Source organism: Aspergillus mulundensis (genome assembly GCF_003369625.1).
Source record: "Aspergillus mulundensis strain DSM 5745 chromosome Unknown scaffold_14, whole genome shotgun sequence".
In the NCBI taxonomy this organism is placed as follows: domain Eukaryota; kingdom Fungi; phylum Ascomycota; class Eurotiomycetes; order Eurotiales; family Aspergillaceae; genus Aspergillus; species Aspergillus mulundensis.
Genome location: NW_020797902.1, coordinates 1 through 16017, shown reverse-complemented (window position 1 = coordinate 16017; position 16017 = coordinate 1). Strand labels below are relative to the sequence as shown.

At 52.3% G+C, this 16017-nt stretch overlaps 4 protein-coding genes across 4 annotated transcripts; 2 read left to right on the top strand and 2 right to left on the bottom strand.

Moving 5' to 3' along the window:
- Positions 1 to 825: 825 nt before the first annotated feature.
- Positions 826 to 1700, top strand: DSM5745_09989 (Ras family protein; the record flags this gene model as incomplete). The annotated part of the gene is made up of 4 exons (XM_026752005.1): positions 826 to 867; positions 954 to 1068; positions 1128 to 1403; positions 1465 to 1700. The coding sequence occupies 4 exons, from the start codon at positions 826 to 828 to the stop codon at positions 1698 to 1700; spliced, it is 669 nt and encodes a 222-aa protein (XP_026599067.1).
- An 860-nt stretch (positions 1701 to 2560) lies between these two features.
- Positions 2561 to 3650, bottom strand: DSM5745_09988 (flavin adenine dinucleotide pyrophosphatase; the record flags this gene model as incomplete). Its single annotated transcript, XM_026752004.1, has 3 exons — positions 2561 to 3173; positions 3231 to 3397; positions 3450 to 3650. The coding sequence occupies 3 exons, from the start codon at positions 3648 to 3650 to the stop codon at positions 2561 to 2563; spliced, it is 981 nt and encodes a 326-aa protein (XP_026599066.1).
- A 3549-nt stretch (positions 3651 to 7199) lies between these two features.
- On the top strand, positions 7200 to 8246 carry DSM5745_09987 (uncharacterized protein; the record flags this gene model as incomplete). The annotated part of the gene is made up of 3 exons (XM_026752003.1): positions 7200 to 7357; positions 7406 to 7957; positions 8009 to 8246. The coding sequence occupies 3 exons, from the start codon at positions 7200 to 7202 to the stop codon at positions 8244 to 8246; spliced, it is 948 nt and encodes a 315-aa protein (XP_026599065.1).
- Positions 8247 to 11611: 3365 nt separating this feature from the next.
- On the bottom strand, positions 11612 to 14657 carry DSM5745_09986 (uncharacterized protein; the record flags this gene model as incomplete). The annotated part of the gene is made up of 6 exons (XM_026752002.1): positions 11612 to 12028; positions 12076 to 13083; positions 13130 to 13595; positions 13651 to 14142; positions 14201 to 14471; positions 14522 to 14657. 6 exons carry the CDS (start codon positions 14655 to 14657, stop codon positions 11612 to 11614), a joined length of 2790 nt encoding a protein of 929 aa, XP_026599064.1.
- Positions 14658 to 16017: the final 1360 nt, after the last annotated feature.

Here is a 16017-nt window from a genome sequence, read left to right as displayed (position 1 = left end):
CACATTGAGTTTAATTTATTCGCAGCGGCTGGCCCGGTGATTGGCCCAGTGAGGCTGATAATCAAAGGAAAAAGGCTGGATGGAAGGCCCCTTTTTTCAGGCTGGATCGGCAGCCAACTTTTGTCTTCGCATTAATGCCACACACCGAACTGCCCTGGACCTCGCAGGGCGACGCGACCGGGGGAAGGAAGCCGTATTAATTGAATCATGAATGAAATGAATGAATGTTCTGGAGATGGCCCGTAATTTGGCCAATGAGTTCAACTGCTGGTCTCCATCGTAGCAAGTTAGCAACAAAGTCCGTAGCCTTAAGTGTTCTTAATCATCAGCATCCCCTTTCCCCTCCCCGTCCGTTCTCCACTCGCTCCTCCCTCACTCCCCTTCCCTCCATCTCCTGATTCATTCGTCTCTATTCCTTTCGCTTTTCTCGAACGCTTCCTGTCGAGCTTAGTCTTTTTGTTTGGACGTTGTCGCGCAACGAAGACCTTGCAGGTTCAGTCCAGGCAGCCAAGCGAATCGCGTGCCGGCTCACTTCCAATTCCGCCTGTGGCAGAGTTCCACGAACCCCCCTGATCCTCTTCATCGACCCCCGTCTGGCTTCTTTAAGCTTGGCCTAGTCACTGGACCCGCCGTTGCTGTGGCCTGCCTCTTAGGCGCATCCTGCTTTCGCGCGAAACTCCCGACTTGCTGGGCCCCGACTCTCGACCCTTCTGCGAAAGAAAATTGTGCTGCTCGCTCGACCCGCTGTCACTTGGAATAGCTTCGATCCGGATCACCACCGATTCCTTTCCCACACCGGTAGATCCTTGAGCAGAATCCTCCAGAATGGCTTCAAAAGTAGGGTACCCTCTTATCCTTTCTTCTGCTGTGCCCGTTGCCCCCTTCTTTGCCCCATCCTCAAGCCACCGCCCGAAAAATATTGCAGTCGTTGCTCACTGTTATGGCTCAAATAGTTTCTTCGAGAGTACAAGCTGGTTGTTGTCGGTGGTGGTGGTGTTGGAAAGTCATGCTTGACCATTCAATTGATCCAGAGCCACTTCGTGGATGAATATGACCCAACAATTGAAGGTTCGCTCGTCACCTCATACCCGCATCGATTTGTCGCTCATCAAAGACCCCTACAACAGATTCATACCGCAAGCAGTGTCACATCGACGATGAGGTCGCTCTGCTGGACGTCCTAGATACCGCCGGACAAGAAGAATACTCCGCCATGCGCGAACAATACATGCGCACGGGTGAAGGCTTCCTCCTAGTCTACTCCATCACATCGCGTCAGTCTTTCGAAGAAATCATGACCTTTCAACAACAAATCCTCCGTGTGAAGGACAAAGACTATTTCCCTATCATCGTCGTTGGCAACAAGTGCGATCTCGAGAAGGAGCGAGTGGTCACGGAACAAGGTAGGCTCAATGCGCGATGTGCAAGTCATTCGGTTACAGCTCGCTAACGGTTCACCTCAAGAGGGCGAGAATCTGGCACGGCAATTCGGCTGCAAGTTCATCGAAACATCCGCAAAGTCCCGCATCAACGTCGAAAACGCATTTTACGACCTTGTCCGCGAGATCCGCCGGTACAACAAGGAGATGTCCAACCCCTCCGGCTCCGGTGGATTCGGCGCTCGCGCTCCTGATAACAAGATGGATGTCAGTGAGCCTGGCGAGAGCGCCGGCTGCTGCGGGAAATGTATTGTTATGTAATTGGCATGTGCTGGGCTCGACAGGATGCAAGCAACGCAGTCTGAGAAAGGAAAGGAAAGATCCCACATAGAAAAGACAGCCCCGACTCGAGCGGCAGCCGCCTTATACCGGAATAATGAACGCTTCTCAACGGGGTTGCGCGGATTGTGACACTTTTTATACCTATTTAACCATACGAGGCCTCGCCATCAGATGATGTCCGCTTTCACCCATCCCATACATCACGCCGTCATCTTCTCCATGAATGTTCGATTCCCCCTTTGTTTCTTTGTTTGATCTACCGTGTTTTACCATTTTATTTACTCTTTTTTTTTTTACCACTTGAAGACCTAGTTGACGATTTCACCTCGCTGGTGTGCGAGGATAGGCGTGGCAATAGATTTGTGTTATTACCTCGTATGTACGTACCTTTTCTATTGCATCTGAATGGGGACCATAGGATGCTGCTTTTGATAATACATATGTGTGCATCTTGCATCGTTCATCTACCTCATGCCTGTTTATCCAGTTTTCTGCGGCATTCGTGGGAAACTCTTAATAACTGGCGGTGGTTCGAGCTCGTTTGAATTTTCCGCCTAAACTAAGCTCAAGAATCAATCGCGTGCTCCCACCCCATGGACACTCGTATATTCGCATCTCATTAGTTTCTGCCGTAAGAGGGTACCTTCATGGATATCCATGCTTTAGTTAAATGAACCAAGACGCTCAATCCTAAACAATTCCCCAAGTGCGCATATTAATCTGGAAGTACTGGATCGAGAAGGGGAACCCATTGTCGTTAGAGATCTATTATCCTGATTTATTACAAGCTTCGAAGACTCCCAAGTAAATGGTACCCAAGATATTGCGATCTATCTCCCCTACTCCGTATCCGAATCCAACTCATCCTCCGCCGACACTTTCTTCCCCTGCACATTCTCCTCGACCTCTGCAACTAACGAGTCCAAAAACTCCTTATCCGTGCCCACCAGCGTAACTGTATTCCTCTTCTTATTCCAGCGCGGGTAGCTTCCGACCTTGACACCCTTGGCCGCCGTCCTTCCCGCAAGATCCGTCAGGTACGGCGCAACCGCGCTCTCAGGTAGCGGCGTGCTGAACAGGTACCGGTAGATGCCCTTACCCTCTGGGTTCACGAGGCGGGGGAGCAGCGAAGGCCGGAGGTGTTCGAGGAGACGCTCAAAGAGCCGCGGGACGCCGGGAAGGATGTGGATGTTGCCGTTGACGATGGCGATAGGGACCCACATGTCATTTGCGACGAACACGGCTTGTGAATCGGCGGGGAGGGAGGCATCGTGTGGGATCTCGACCATGCGGAGGCGTGCGGTGAGTGCGGGGGAGGGGACGTCCCAGCTGAAGTCGGGGATGAGGGCGTGGGGCTTGGAGAGCTTCTTCATGCGCTCAAAAGCGGGTTCGTGGAGTTTCAGCGGGAGGTTGAAGGCTTTTGCTATGGAGGAGTAGGTAATGTCGTCGTGGCTGTTTGGGGAGCGCTTGTTAGTTTATAACGCATAGGGGTGTAGGTGAGGTACGAACGTTGGCCCGATGCCGCCGCTCGTCACGACGAAATCGTAGTTGTTGCTCATGCGGCGGACGGCTTCAATGATCTCGTCTTCATCGTCGGCGATGACTTCGATGCGCTTGAGCTGGATTCCGAGCGAGAAGCAGTACCTGGCGAAGAAGGCGGAGTTTGTGTCGACAGTCTGTAGGATTAGCTACTGCATTATAATCCGGGTACAGCGCCTATCGGCATACCTTCCCTCCTAGCACCTCGTCACCAATGATCAGGCATGCTGCCGTGTGTATCGTCTTGCTGTTACCGGCGATGGATGATGTCATTTTCGGCGAGAGCGCACGCGACGGTGGAAAGGGGGATGAGGAAGCGAGAGAGGCGGGCTGACGAGTGAACGGCGGTCGGTAGAGATGTCGGGTGAGCTGAGTGAGGCGGGCGAACATAGAGGGAATGTTGGAGAGGAGGGGAGAAGAGAGATGGAGGATCCTGAACGTGGGCGAGAGAAAGAAAGCAGGTTGGGGTCGTGGCCGGGCGTGCTCGCCGCAAGGTGGGGTGCCTGGTGGACGTCGTGATCGGACTGCGTTGGCAATAATCCCACTCATCGACAAACGCTTGTTGAATATCCTATTCCCTTTCTGTCATCGCCGCCCTTCATACGTACAAACAGGAACTTTTGTACCTAACCTCCTATCCTGAGAATACTCTATCCAGATCTATCATTCAATAGACAGAATGGTGAGAAACTGCCCCGCACTGCTGCCAGAATCAGCTCCGCGAGTATTCTACAGACTGCTGACCTGCGCTTCGGTCAAGATAGTCCTCTGAGCGATTATACGCCTTCTCTCCGGACACCAAAGAGAAGCTGCGCAAGTTCCGTTTGACGACGTCCCGGGCCAAGGAGCCACAAGCCGTGATTTGTATGCAGCCCTTTCATTCCGCCGTTGCGAAGGACATATGGCTGACAACTTCTTCAGACATCATCGACACTAAAACCCAAGAAATTCGAGCAGAAGATGGTGAGGTGTACACAAAGATGGAAGATGTAGCGGACGAGCTCCCGGAGTCGTCTCCCCGTTTCATCCTCCTCAGCTACCCCTTAACCCTGGTATGCTTCCTGCCCTGCGAATTCCCACCTTGTACTAACCTGATTCAGGGTTCCGGCCGCCTTGCTGTCCCTTACGTCCTGCTCTACTACCTCCCCGAGAATTGCAATCCGAACCAGCGAATGATGTATGCAGGCGCTGTTGAGTTGATGCGGAATACGGCTGAAGTCAACCGAGTTATCGAGGTTGAAAGCGATGAGGACATCATATCGATCGAATCAAAGCTGCAGAGTGCAGACTGATCATTTCAAGGATGGGCGTGGCAGGTCGTTGCTTCAATTACAAACTGGGTTTGCCGCAGGATTCGCGTTTTGAGTGGATGATTTGATGTGGTCTGGCGTTTCAAAGGGGCGTCGTTATACAGAATGCATGACAGCCATCCTTTTCACTCGCTCACCATCATTCCGCAGTCTGTCAGCGGCAACAGTGGGCTCATGGGCCCATACGAGAGCTGTGATACCAATTAAACCGCGTTGTCTGCCCTTGTAGGGTGAGCATAGTGAAGCAAGAGTCCAACGAGTCGTTGACAATACACGGAGCATAGCTGCTCCGAAAGACTGATGTCACCGGAATTGCCGGAATGATAGCATCTAAGAATGGCTTGCTCAGGATCCAAGTCCGCCTTGCGGCAATAGTCAGAGCATATACACCGGAGCTGGCGTAGCTGTCCGGTTGCGTGACAAGTGCAAGTGGGATAACCCTCCATCTTCCCGTTCGGTTGGTAGAGACTTCGAGCTGTTCAAACGCATCCAGCAAGGATCTCGGAAGCATACCGCTCCATGGGGAACATCATTTAGACTCCATTGGGTTTTATATGTAGTTCGCCGTTGACAGATAGAGACGGATAAACTTCGGCAGCCGAGGAGCAAATAACAGTCGTTGCCTCGACCGGGACTGTCTACGCCGCTGAACCTATTCCATCTTCATTCTCAGCCGAAGACACGGATCGGTTACAAACAATCTGCAGAATAATTAGTATGAGGTGCCTAAATATCAATTCGCAACCTAAATCCAGCAAACTGACAGTCGGCTTGCCAGCCCCACACAAGGCCATCCCAGGATAGCCCGAAAATTCCGCAATAGGCAAGATTGACGCCAAGCCCGCTGGAATGGTGTGGTGGTCTTACCCCTGCAAATTTAAACAATAATAATTGTTGTTAAGACCCCTCTTGTCCATTGTATGGTTGCAGCTCTTCAGTCTGTGACGAAAGTTGAGGCCTGGCTGCTTGTCATCATGATGGGAGATCATCCCTTGCTTTTAAGATCTAACGTCTGATGCGAGTAGAATGAGTCCAGACTTCCACGCCCTCGCGCCTTAAATAACTGCAACCACGATTGTCACGCACTGACCAGCGCTTCGCCCCGGGGCTCCACGGTGGAGCCTGGACAAGGCAATGGGACACAGGATGAACTGTCTACCCCTGTCGCTGGGTCTTCGACGAACCTTTTTGGCACGAATGAACGCTTGACGTGTCCAAGTGGCGATGCTGCAGAAGTCGTCTTCCAGATCATACGGAGACGTGGGAGCATTCGGCAAATGAGTTGAAGCTGCCGTGCCGCAATGGCCTAACTACCTACTATCGACTTCTAGTAGACCATCAAGGAAATTGAAGCCTGTTTCAGGTCATCTATCTGCCGCCGCACGCTGGCTTGGCTGGTACAAAGATTCGATATCTTCGTACTAGCCGTTTATATACCACGCGATTTCCACGCCGTGCCGTCCGTTATCAACCCGTGGTCATGGCCCAGGTGCAGGATGATGCATGAAGCCGCTTTTCCGTATCCTCTGATTGCGCGAGAGACTCTGGCGATGGATCATGGTGTCGTGCATAATGCATGGGCTAGCCGGGGACTCTCCTAGGTGGCCGCCTCCCTGACAGCCTGTTCGTGGCTCCACCGGTTTTCATGGGGTGACAATGGCCGTCTTTATATTTAGGGAAAAAGGCGGCAGTAAAGAAATCTGTATGGTGTTTAACTCAGGCTAGCCCGCTTCATTCAGACTCAGCGCGAACAGGGCTGTTCTGTATGGCCACTGCCAGAGACAGGGGTAGACCCGGCTAGGCATGAATTATGTTGCTGTTACTATAACAGAGTAGGTTAAATCAATTGATTGTTGGCCAGTGATAATCACACTCTGAGCCCATACTCCTTCCATTACCGTATGCCCAGGGCACGATCTGTGGTGGAGCAGCCTGACCCAAGGCCGTGGGCGCGTCCTGCCGGTTCGAGCAGCAGGCCCGGGACTAAAGAACTTAGCGGACGTCACTTTGCTTTTTCCCCTCAGCCAGAGTCCCAGCCAGAGCGTGAAGATACAGCAGTCTGCAGTCCAGTCCATCATGGCCTCCAGGTCCAAGTCCAAGTCCAAGTCCAAGTCCAACCCCGGCTCGATGCTCCTCAAACTCTGTTCGCTTCTATTTATCGCTCGTTCGCTCCCTCCTCTTATTCCCTAGCCGCCTGCTGAACTGACTTTGGGCACAGCTCGCCACTCGCTCCCGACTCGTCATCGGCTTGCAGCATTTGGTTATAATAATATTGGACGATTATCGCGTCTGACCGCCACTTAACCAATCACCCGAGCGGGCCCTCGTTCTTTTCCCTCACGTCTCTCCGCCTGGTCGGGTCTCCCAACTGTCTGGTTCTGGGACACAACAACCCCGTGCCACCTGCACTTCTCTGTTTTAACTCTCGCCATCCCACCACGCTTCCTTCCTGTCTTTGCGAACCGTTATCTGCGACTGTGTTGATCTTAGACCGTGATTTGACTTTACCAACAAGTGCTCGCCATGGTAGCGGTTTAGCTTTCGCCTTTTCGTTCGATTGATTTGCCCAACCATTGATTCCATTCTACGGTTCACCTCTCATTGATTCACCCACCAAACGACCTGAAACATGTCGACCTCCCAGTCCGATGCAAAGCATGACGGGTTTTCCAAGGTGTTAAGTCGCATGAAGACTGTTTTGAGGAGAGATCCGTCAACCAAGGCTACTCCAGCCGTCGCAAGAGAAACGCCGGCCCAGGTTCAACCCGAGTCTAGCAAAGCACCCACGTATGACTCTACTTTCATTTCCCCTGCAATTGTACTGACCCTATATAGTCAATCGAAGCCCACAGTCGAACCGACCGAAACCGCCCCCGAACCGATCACACTGTCCAATTGGGGCGCAATTCAGGAGGAGAAGGCGCGCGCGCTCTTCGCCAAATATGGATTGACATTGGAGCCGGGGGAGTGGAAGGCCGCGAGGGATGTACCTGTTCAACGTGTTGTCAAGCCCATTCGCATGCGTGTCCGGCGTACCTGCCATCGCTGCCAGACCACCTACGGCCCCGATAGGGTTTGCGTCAACTGTCAGCACGTCCGCTGCAAGAAGTGCCCGCGATACCCCGCACCGAAACCAAAGGACGAGCAGGAGCGAACCGAGACCGCGCTCCAGACCATACTGGCCCAGAAGGCTCAGCCCGTGCAACCGAAGCCGAGAGAACACCAATTAACGTTGCCCTCGAGAACCGGCGGTCAGGATCTTATCCGCAAGCCGATCCGGCAGCGAGTGCGACGAACGTGTCACAGATGTAATACGCTTTTTGCTCCTCATGCCACGGAATGCGCCAGCTGCAGGCATCTCCGATGCAAGATCTGTCCCCGCGATCCGTACGTTCCTACGTCTCCAAACTTTTATTGGTAGATTGCTGACAATCGCAGGGCAAAACATGACAAATACCCCGACGGCTACCCTGGAGACGCAGAACCGCCGTTTGAACCACCAGCTCGGACTTGGAAGAAGCCGCGCCAAAGGGTCCGGTATACCTGCCACGAGTGCTCCACCGTCTATCGGTCGGGCCAGAAGAACTGTGCCAACTGCGGGCAGGAAAAGTGTGCCGAAACTATACGAGATCCGTGCGTCCCTCTCCCAGCGAACATGTACACTTTCGGATTCTAATAAGGTACAGACCAAAAAGGCATAAACCGGAACCAGACCCCGAGATAGTACAACGCGTGGAAGAGAGGCTGGCGAGTATCAAATTTAGTGGAGCAGATTAGACTCCAAAGTCCGAGAACACCTGGCAAATGCTACGACTGCATAGTAGACTGCACGATGCACTATTGAGAATAATTAGGATCGATATCAGGTACCGACGGGGTGGAGCAGAGCATACTGTAGCATCTCTCGAGTCTCTAGCACAGTGATTACGACCAATTGGACAGCCAGTCCCGGCAGGCGACGCCATTGTCTTGCGCACGGCCCGTAATGAAGCTAGACCTGCTAGTAGCGCCGTAGTACTCAACCTCCGACAACGGTGACAAACCTTATCACATTAGTACGATGTCCAATCTCCGTTGGATTTCGGAGAGTAAATTTGACTTTCTCCTGAGTGTGGAAAATCGATACATCACTCGTCAAACAAACGGCCTCTCGGATCCGATGCTTCGGCCGTTGAGTTGAACTCTGCATGCCGGATAATGTTTGCCTTCCGCATCTGCTCCCTGGTCCCAAACTTGATCAGTTTGAGAGCTTGACAGCCACTAACTTGGACTGACACCTCTGATCTGACACTGACAGCTGGATTGCATCTACTACTGCCCCGCATGGCATGGCCCGGCCGTTGGATTTCGGACTTGGCTAAAGCGCTCCAATGCGTGGCCGGCGTGGCGCGGCGCGGGATCTCTCGCATACTATCGATTGGCAGGCTATAGCCTAACCTACTCCGGTCTAATTTATGGTTTATGAGAATATCCTCGCCGTCTTTCTACCCGAGTATACTGATTGTGGTAAAGTACTTTGAGCAGCAAACACATTGGATACCCTGCGGCACTATGGGCGAAAAACTAGCACTGCGATTCCAAGGACCCGAATGCCCAACACCAGCATTTTCTACTCAAAATACAAGCAATTAACCATCTGCATACGCTGGAGGACCCCTGGCAATTCTGCTTCTGAAGGTGGGTATCTCGCCCGATTCAAATTTCGATTTTCGAGGCTAAAACTGAAGCAAGGATGCCCCTGTGGCACTGGCGCTGGCGCACGAGTCACGACGGATCAACATCGGGACGCTTCGAACCGCGGCCTCATTCCTCACGGATATGTATACCCATTGAAACTAGCACGAAGACATGCCTCTTATTGCGGAAGTTGGGGCCGACGCGAGGATCCAGGATCCAGGACTACCGTCTGGATTCTTTGGATCCGAGGATTCCGGTAGTCTAAGCTAGCATCAAGCTGGTAACTGGTCACCTAGCACTGAGGCTAGCAGTGCCGCTAAAGCGAGATGACCGTTATCTGTCGTATCCGCAGATTGGCTGGCTGGGACATTGAAGAAAAGAGCCGATGCGACGCCATTGCCAACGACTGCTAGCATCCCCCTGTGATGATCTTCAGTGCATAGGATTGAGATTCGCGTTTAAGCGCCCTGCTAAAAGTGTGCTATCGACCAACTATATTTTAGTCTTGCGGCCCTGGAGTCTCCTCTGGAGTCCGGATTCTCGGATACAGGAGGGCACCAAATTGCCGAACAATTGCACAGGCATTTGCATCCATCTCCTCCTTTCTCCTTTTTCCAAGCTGCAACAGTGCAAACTCAAAACACCAGCGCGTGGACCATGACGAATCTACACTTACCCACATCGTAACGCTTGGATGGGAAAATGATCTCGGAGTTTTATGCGCCACTCGGCCGGAGGGAGTCTGGAGCTGGCCATGGCAAGGAGATAAGCTTCTTCATCCCCGCAACTTGGAATCCTGGGTTGGATGGTCAGACTCATCACTTTTCTGGATGGATGCCTATCCACTAACCCAACTCCTTGCTTATGAGTTATGACTAAAACTTATTCAAGTTATTCTCCGTACAGCGCGTTCCGTGGATAAAAAAAAAAAAAACGGCTGAGCGGACCGGTCCGTTCTGTCCCAATTTTGAGTCTCCGAGTCAGGGCTACGGGCAGTCTACGATGGCCTCGTTTTGGTAAGGGCGGGTATACTACTGTACCATTCTTTCAGGTATTGGAGGTGGGCTCCGGCTTTCAGTCTTCTTGCTTTGGCTGGTCTACTGCATCAGTGCATCTTGATGTCATTGTCTCCGCTCCCGAGTCGGAATACAAAATACTCTAGGGCTATATCCTCCCTGCCTTTGGGGGCTCTTCATCATCAGACGGCTCGAGCGCAACTGTGAGGCGAGGTGTGTACCACAGCAGAATGCAAACATCATTCGAGCCCTGGCCCGCGTCGCATGCTTCTGCAGCTCTGCTTCTGCCTCATGATCCATGATCCATTCCAAGCATTTATGGATTGGGTTGGAGCGGGATGTTTGATCCAGCATCTACCAGATCGTATCTGCAATGCATCACTATCATACCACCTTGTCGGTAGATAGGTTTGACATCCCGACTGGGGACGAGCGCCACGCTCATATCTCGTATAGCGCAAAGCAAGGATCAGCCAAGTCCAGCGACACGGAGAATTTTCGGCCGCGGACTTGGATGCGTGCCGAATACGAACCCAGATCGAAGCATTAATAGCACAGCCTCGTATAGCAAGGAAATCGTGTGATCGCCTGGGGTGGGGATCATTAACCTTCTGATCGTGGCGATGCAGACGGTGAAGGATATTTACCAAGCAAGTGCTACGAGCGGGTTGGACTGCGCATCGTGCGTACGGATCTCTGCTAGATGCTATGCTGAGCGCCTCTATTGCGTATTCAGGGCCAGCATTTCCTACGTCCGGATGACGCGAGGCTTGTCTGCGCCGCTTGTTCTTACTAAAGGCATGCAGTAGGCAGTGTGCACATTGTCATACCTGAAAGCAGGGCGCTACCACCCCGGCCCCCGGTCCCAGCCTCTCGGCTCTAGGATACCTTCCTCTTCCAGGAAATCTATCCCCGCCACATAGCACCGCACAGGGCACGCCTAAGCTAGATTCCGGCGAAGAACAAGGATATTTGGCCGAGCGGCGAAATCATGCTTCAACTTGGCTTGCTACTGGACGGATGCGAAAACATGCTTTTTACTCGGGGTTGCAATCTGCATGCGGTCATCTTGCACGGCATTGCATTACATGCTGGGATGTGTATACTGTCCCCGTCTTGATTGCCACATGATTGCCACATGATTGTCCGGGTGATCGTTGGGAAAGCAGTGGCGTTTTATGGGAGAGTTACGTGAATATGATATTGATATCCGTCGATCATAGCTTGGTATTGAATCGAGGTACATGCGCCCTGACGATTTTTATCAGGGTCTTTGCTGTATGATACATAATTTGGTACACCAAGTCCAGAATACCCTTACTCCAGGATTCCAGGAGAATAAATCCATCTAACAGCGCCTTGCGCGCTTCGATGGGCCAAGGTCAAGGTGCAGGATGCGACTCGCCAAAGAGCGCTTCCCCGCAGAAGCCAAAGCAGAAGCCCCGCAGCCTACGCATTCAATAAAGTAGGCATTCTTGGGTGAATAGCCGAGGGCCTGAGACGGCGGGTTTTCTCCGACGAACTTTGTGCGACTCCAGTCAAGACAGGTCTCGCAATAGGCGCGTGGGCACTTTAGACAGCTGAAGAGCAGTCTGCCTGCTTCGCTTGCGGTCTTCCCGCAGTCGTGACAGTAGTGATGGGGGCATATTATGTTTTTGCCCTTCTTATTGTAATCCATATCCTCCTTGTCGAGGCAGCCAGGATGATAAGACCTGGTGCAGGTATCACACGCTGTCGGAGCTCGGCTGTGGCATAGGAAGCACGTCTGGGACAGTTAGAGTTGACTCAAGCGACAAGGTCTGATGTACTCACAGCTTCGTTGACCTTGCGGGCCCTGTCCTCAGTTATTTTCTTCGGAAATGTCGGACTGACGGGGCTCGATGCGATTGCCATTTCCATGCTCTCTTTGGACACGTCCCATTCTCCTACCGTGACAACACGAGACTTTCCAATTCGGCGCGATGCTTTGGAGACGTCGAGGATGGTTTCCTCATAGACAGAGAACCTCTTGAAGCTCGTTTCAACCCTTTCGCCGTTAAATATATTCGTCCTGACTCTTTCCGCACGTCCAAGCCATGCTTTTTTCTCCGCAAGCGACATCTCCTGGACGCTGACTTCATCCAGGGCACAAGAAGACATGACGGACTCAAAGTCGGAATTGGCGAGGTCTGTCGCATCGAATGAGCCCGGCACGATTGACCTGCCAGGCATCAAAGAGATCTCTTCCTCGGTAGTCTCCTCCAGGTCGATAGGGTTTGAGATGTCGTTACCCAGATCCCCCATGACCTTGTCTGCCAAGTAGGCCTTCTTATCCAAGCGCCGGCGCATCTGGTCTTCCACGGTTCCCTTGGAGTGGATTCTGAATATCTGGACGGGCTGCGTCTGGCCGATTCGATGCACTCTCGACTCAGCCTGCCGCATGACTTGCGGATTCCAGTCGTCGTCGAGGAAGACCACGGTCGAAGAGCTGACCAGGTTGAGGCCTTCTCCGCCGGCGCGAATTGACAGGAGGAACACCATGCATTGCGGATCATTCTGGAACAGGAATACCGAAAGATTCCTCCACGCGGAGGATGTGCTGCCGTCTAGTCGGACATGCTTAAAGGGAGCATGCGCTTTCTCCACCTCCAGGAGGTCCTCGCACAGGTTGAGTGTTTGATCGAATCCTGAAAAAATGATGACTTTCTTCTTCTCCGTAACTACAAATTTGTGGATTATCTTCTGGACAAGGATGAATTTGCCCGATGCCTCGATGACGTGCCGGCCGATGTGGTACTGTTCTGGGACAGCGTCGGCCAGGAGATAAGGGTGGATGGAGCACTATAATGTTAGCAAACGCCCCAGCTGGTCATCGTGGCCGTCTTACTTTGCGCAGTTCCATCAGCGTGTTGGTCGTTATGCGACTTCTCTTCCTGGCATCGGCTGCCACATTTTTCTCCCATACATCTGTCGTCTGCACGGCGCTATCCGACTCTGGAGCGACGCCGAGTTGGGACTCGCTCTGTGGGGTGCTGTCGCCTAGCAAGATCGATCTCTCCACGCCAGTGAGTATTCTGATATACCATGCGAGTTGCAGCTCGGTAAGCGGCACGGAGAGCACAGTCTCTTTCTTCGGAGGTATATTGAGGTCGATCTGGGAATCGTTCTTGGTACGGCGTAGCATAATAATTCTCAGGAAGCGGGTAACGTGACTGAGGAAGCCACTATCAAACTTCCCATCTCTGAGGGAAAAAGCGTCTTCGAAGAGTTGAGCCGTAGCCGGCAAGAAGAGATCCGGGTACAACCAATGCAAGATAGACCACAGTTCCGTGAGGTCGTTCTGGATAGGAGTGCTAGAAGGCAGACTGTTAGCTGATATAACTCCAATGAGTTGGGACTGGTGCTGACCCAGTGAGCACAAGCTTAAACTCTGACCGGAGCCTGTATATCCCTTGCGTTCTCTTAGCCTGGCTGTTTTTGATACGATGGCCTTCGTCGAGAACCACGTGTGCCCAGACGGTCTTCTGGAAGAACCACAAGTCACTGCAAAGCGTCTCGTATGTCGTCACAACAATGTCCACGGGCTGGCTCTCTTGCTGTCGAAAAAGCCTGCGAAGCTTTTCTCTCTCCTCGCTGCTCCCGTAATACGACATTGGCCTGAACCCCGTTGTCCACCTGGAGATCTCGGTCATCCAAGTCTTGAGAACGCTCAAAGGGCAGACGACCAAAAACTTCTTGCCTCCTTCTTCGTTCTCTTTGACGTACTGGAAAAGGGACAGGGCCTGGAGGGTTTTGCCAAGGCCCATGTCGTCTGCGAGTATACCTCCAATCCCGTTGTTTCGCCAGTATATCATCCGCGAAAGCCCCTCCAATTGGTATGGCTTCAACGTGGCACGAATCCTGAGCATATCATGTGTTAGCTAGCGGGCAATGCAACTAATCCAGGCACGTTGTTTACCCTTTCGGCTGGGAATGCAATAGCTTGTAGGGTGTGATAGGACCATGGGCAGAACCTGCCAAGCGAGACAGATTCTCAGGAGTGTGCTCATTCCCGAGAAGGAGACGTATTGTTTTTATTATGGACACGAAGAAGGTGTTTCTCGCTGTCTCAATGTCGGGGCACTTGCCCCCATTGCGCTGGGCTGTTCTATCAGCGCGGGGGCGCTGGGTCCGAGTAGGTGAGGAGTCAGAGATGTAGATAAGCTCTGGACGATGGTTCAGGCTCGTTCCTAGAAGGGATTCTTAGCTTGCCTTTGCATAAGGCGGCGGTATACCGTACCACTACTCCCAGGCGTTGTGATGGCTGACGCTGCCGACCACGGCGGAGTTGTTGGCGGAGTTTGTACCGACGACCTTGGAGTACTTGGAGCGGAGGAGAGTGAATCGTCATCGCTGAGGATATACTGTAGAGCCATGTTGCCGTCAAGTTTGGAGTGTTCTGCTGATGGCTTTCGAGATACAAAGGATGACTGGGGAGAAAGAAGACCAGGAAAGAATGAAGTGATTAGAAGGTGCAAGAAGTCCATCTTGTATACAACACATTAGGAGGACTGAAACACCTTGTTGGCCAAATGTGTTGCCCCAAGTAAGGCTCCAGAGGTGAACAGACACCCATAGATGGCGACCATGAAACATGCTGAGAGACAGGAGTACAAAAGAGGAGGTAAATGGAAAGCCAAGAAGACATGCATCACTCAGCCAAGTATGTGAGAGGATTCACTCAGTATGAACACTATGGGGATGAGCAACATGACAGACCATAAACGGAAAGGAAAAAAGAACCTGGGGAACCCTCTCAGCTCACATGCAGGACATTCTCCACTCAGCAGAGCCCAGGGTACAAGCAAGACCTTCAAAGCTCTGGTCAAAGCTATCTTGACAGTTACATGTAAGATGTAAGTACATGCTGCACAGTGGGCTACACTTTTAACCTCCTACTCAGCATTTCCGTCCCGGCTGACTTGTCGTATCCAATACCAGGTACATCCACCCTCCTACCCAGGGCACGACGGATAATCCAGTCTTTGCTCTTGATAGCCTCTTCCACTACACCATCTTCCAAGTCTGGAATACGCGAAGATCCCTCCAAACGCCGCAGTGGGACGTCATCCTCTGGCCTTGAGAAATAGACCAGACTATACCGAGTGAGGTCCGCTTGCTCGCCCGGAGGAGAAACGACACGGTGGATATTCGAACGAAGGAGTCCATTCGTGAACTTCACCATAGCATCTCCTAGATTGACAATTGCGTGTCCCGGCAGCGGTCTCACATACTGCCACTCTGCGTCTGGACCTGGGGGAAGAACTTGGAGTCCTCCCAGGCGGTTGAAGAGAATGGTTACGCTTCCAAAATCCGTATGCTCGCCGAGAGCAGTACGCCGGTCATCGGCAGGCTGTGGAGGCGCCTTGACGAAGCGTACTTGATCGCCACTTACAGCGTGAAGACGGTGGAGATCGGCCAAGGCCGACTCTGGAAGACCCAAGCTTGCGTTGAGGGAATTGAGGATAAGCGTGACAATGGAATGGGAGCATTTGATGAACGAGTCGAAAACATGTCGATTCCTCTTCAGGATGTCTGGAGCTGGTAGTGGCTCTGATATGGCCATGATGTCGTCTTTGGATACCTAGAATGTCTTAGTGAGTATAGCCACGAAGTGTAAGCAAGGAAGCCAACGTTATAGAACTCATTCCTATCCAGATTCCCCTGTCGGTCGACGACCGCAGCACCCTGTGCCTTGTACCCGAAGTAAGACTTCTGAGCACTGAAGTCATACTT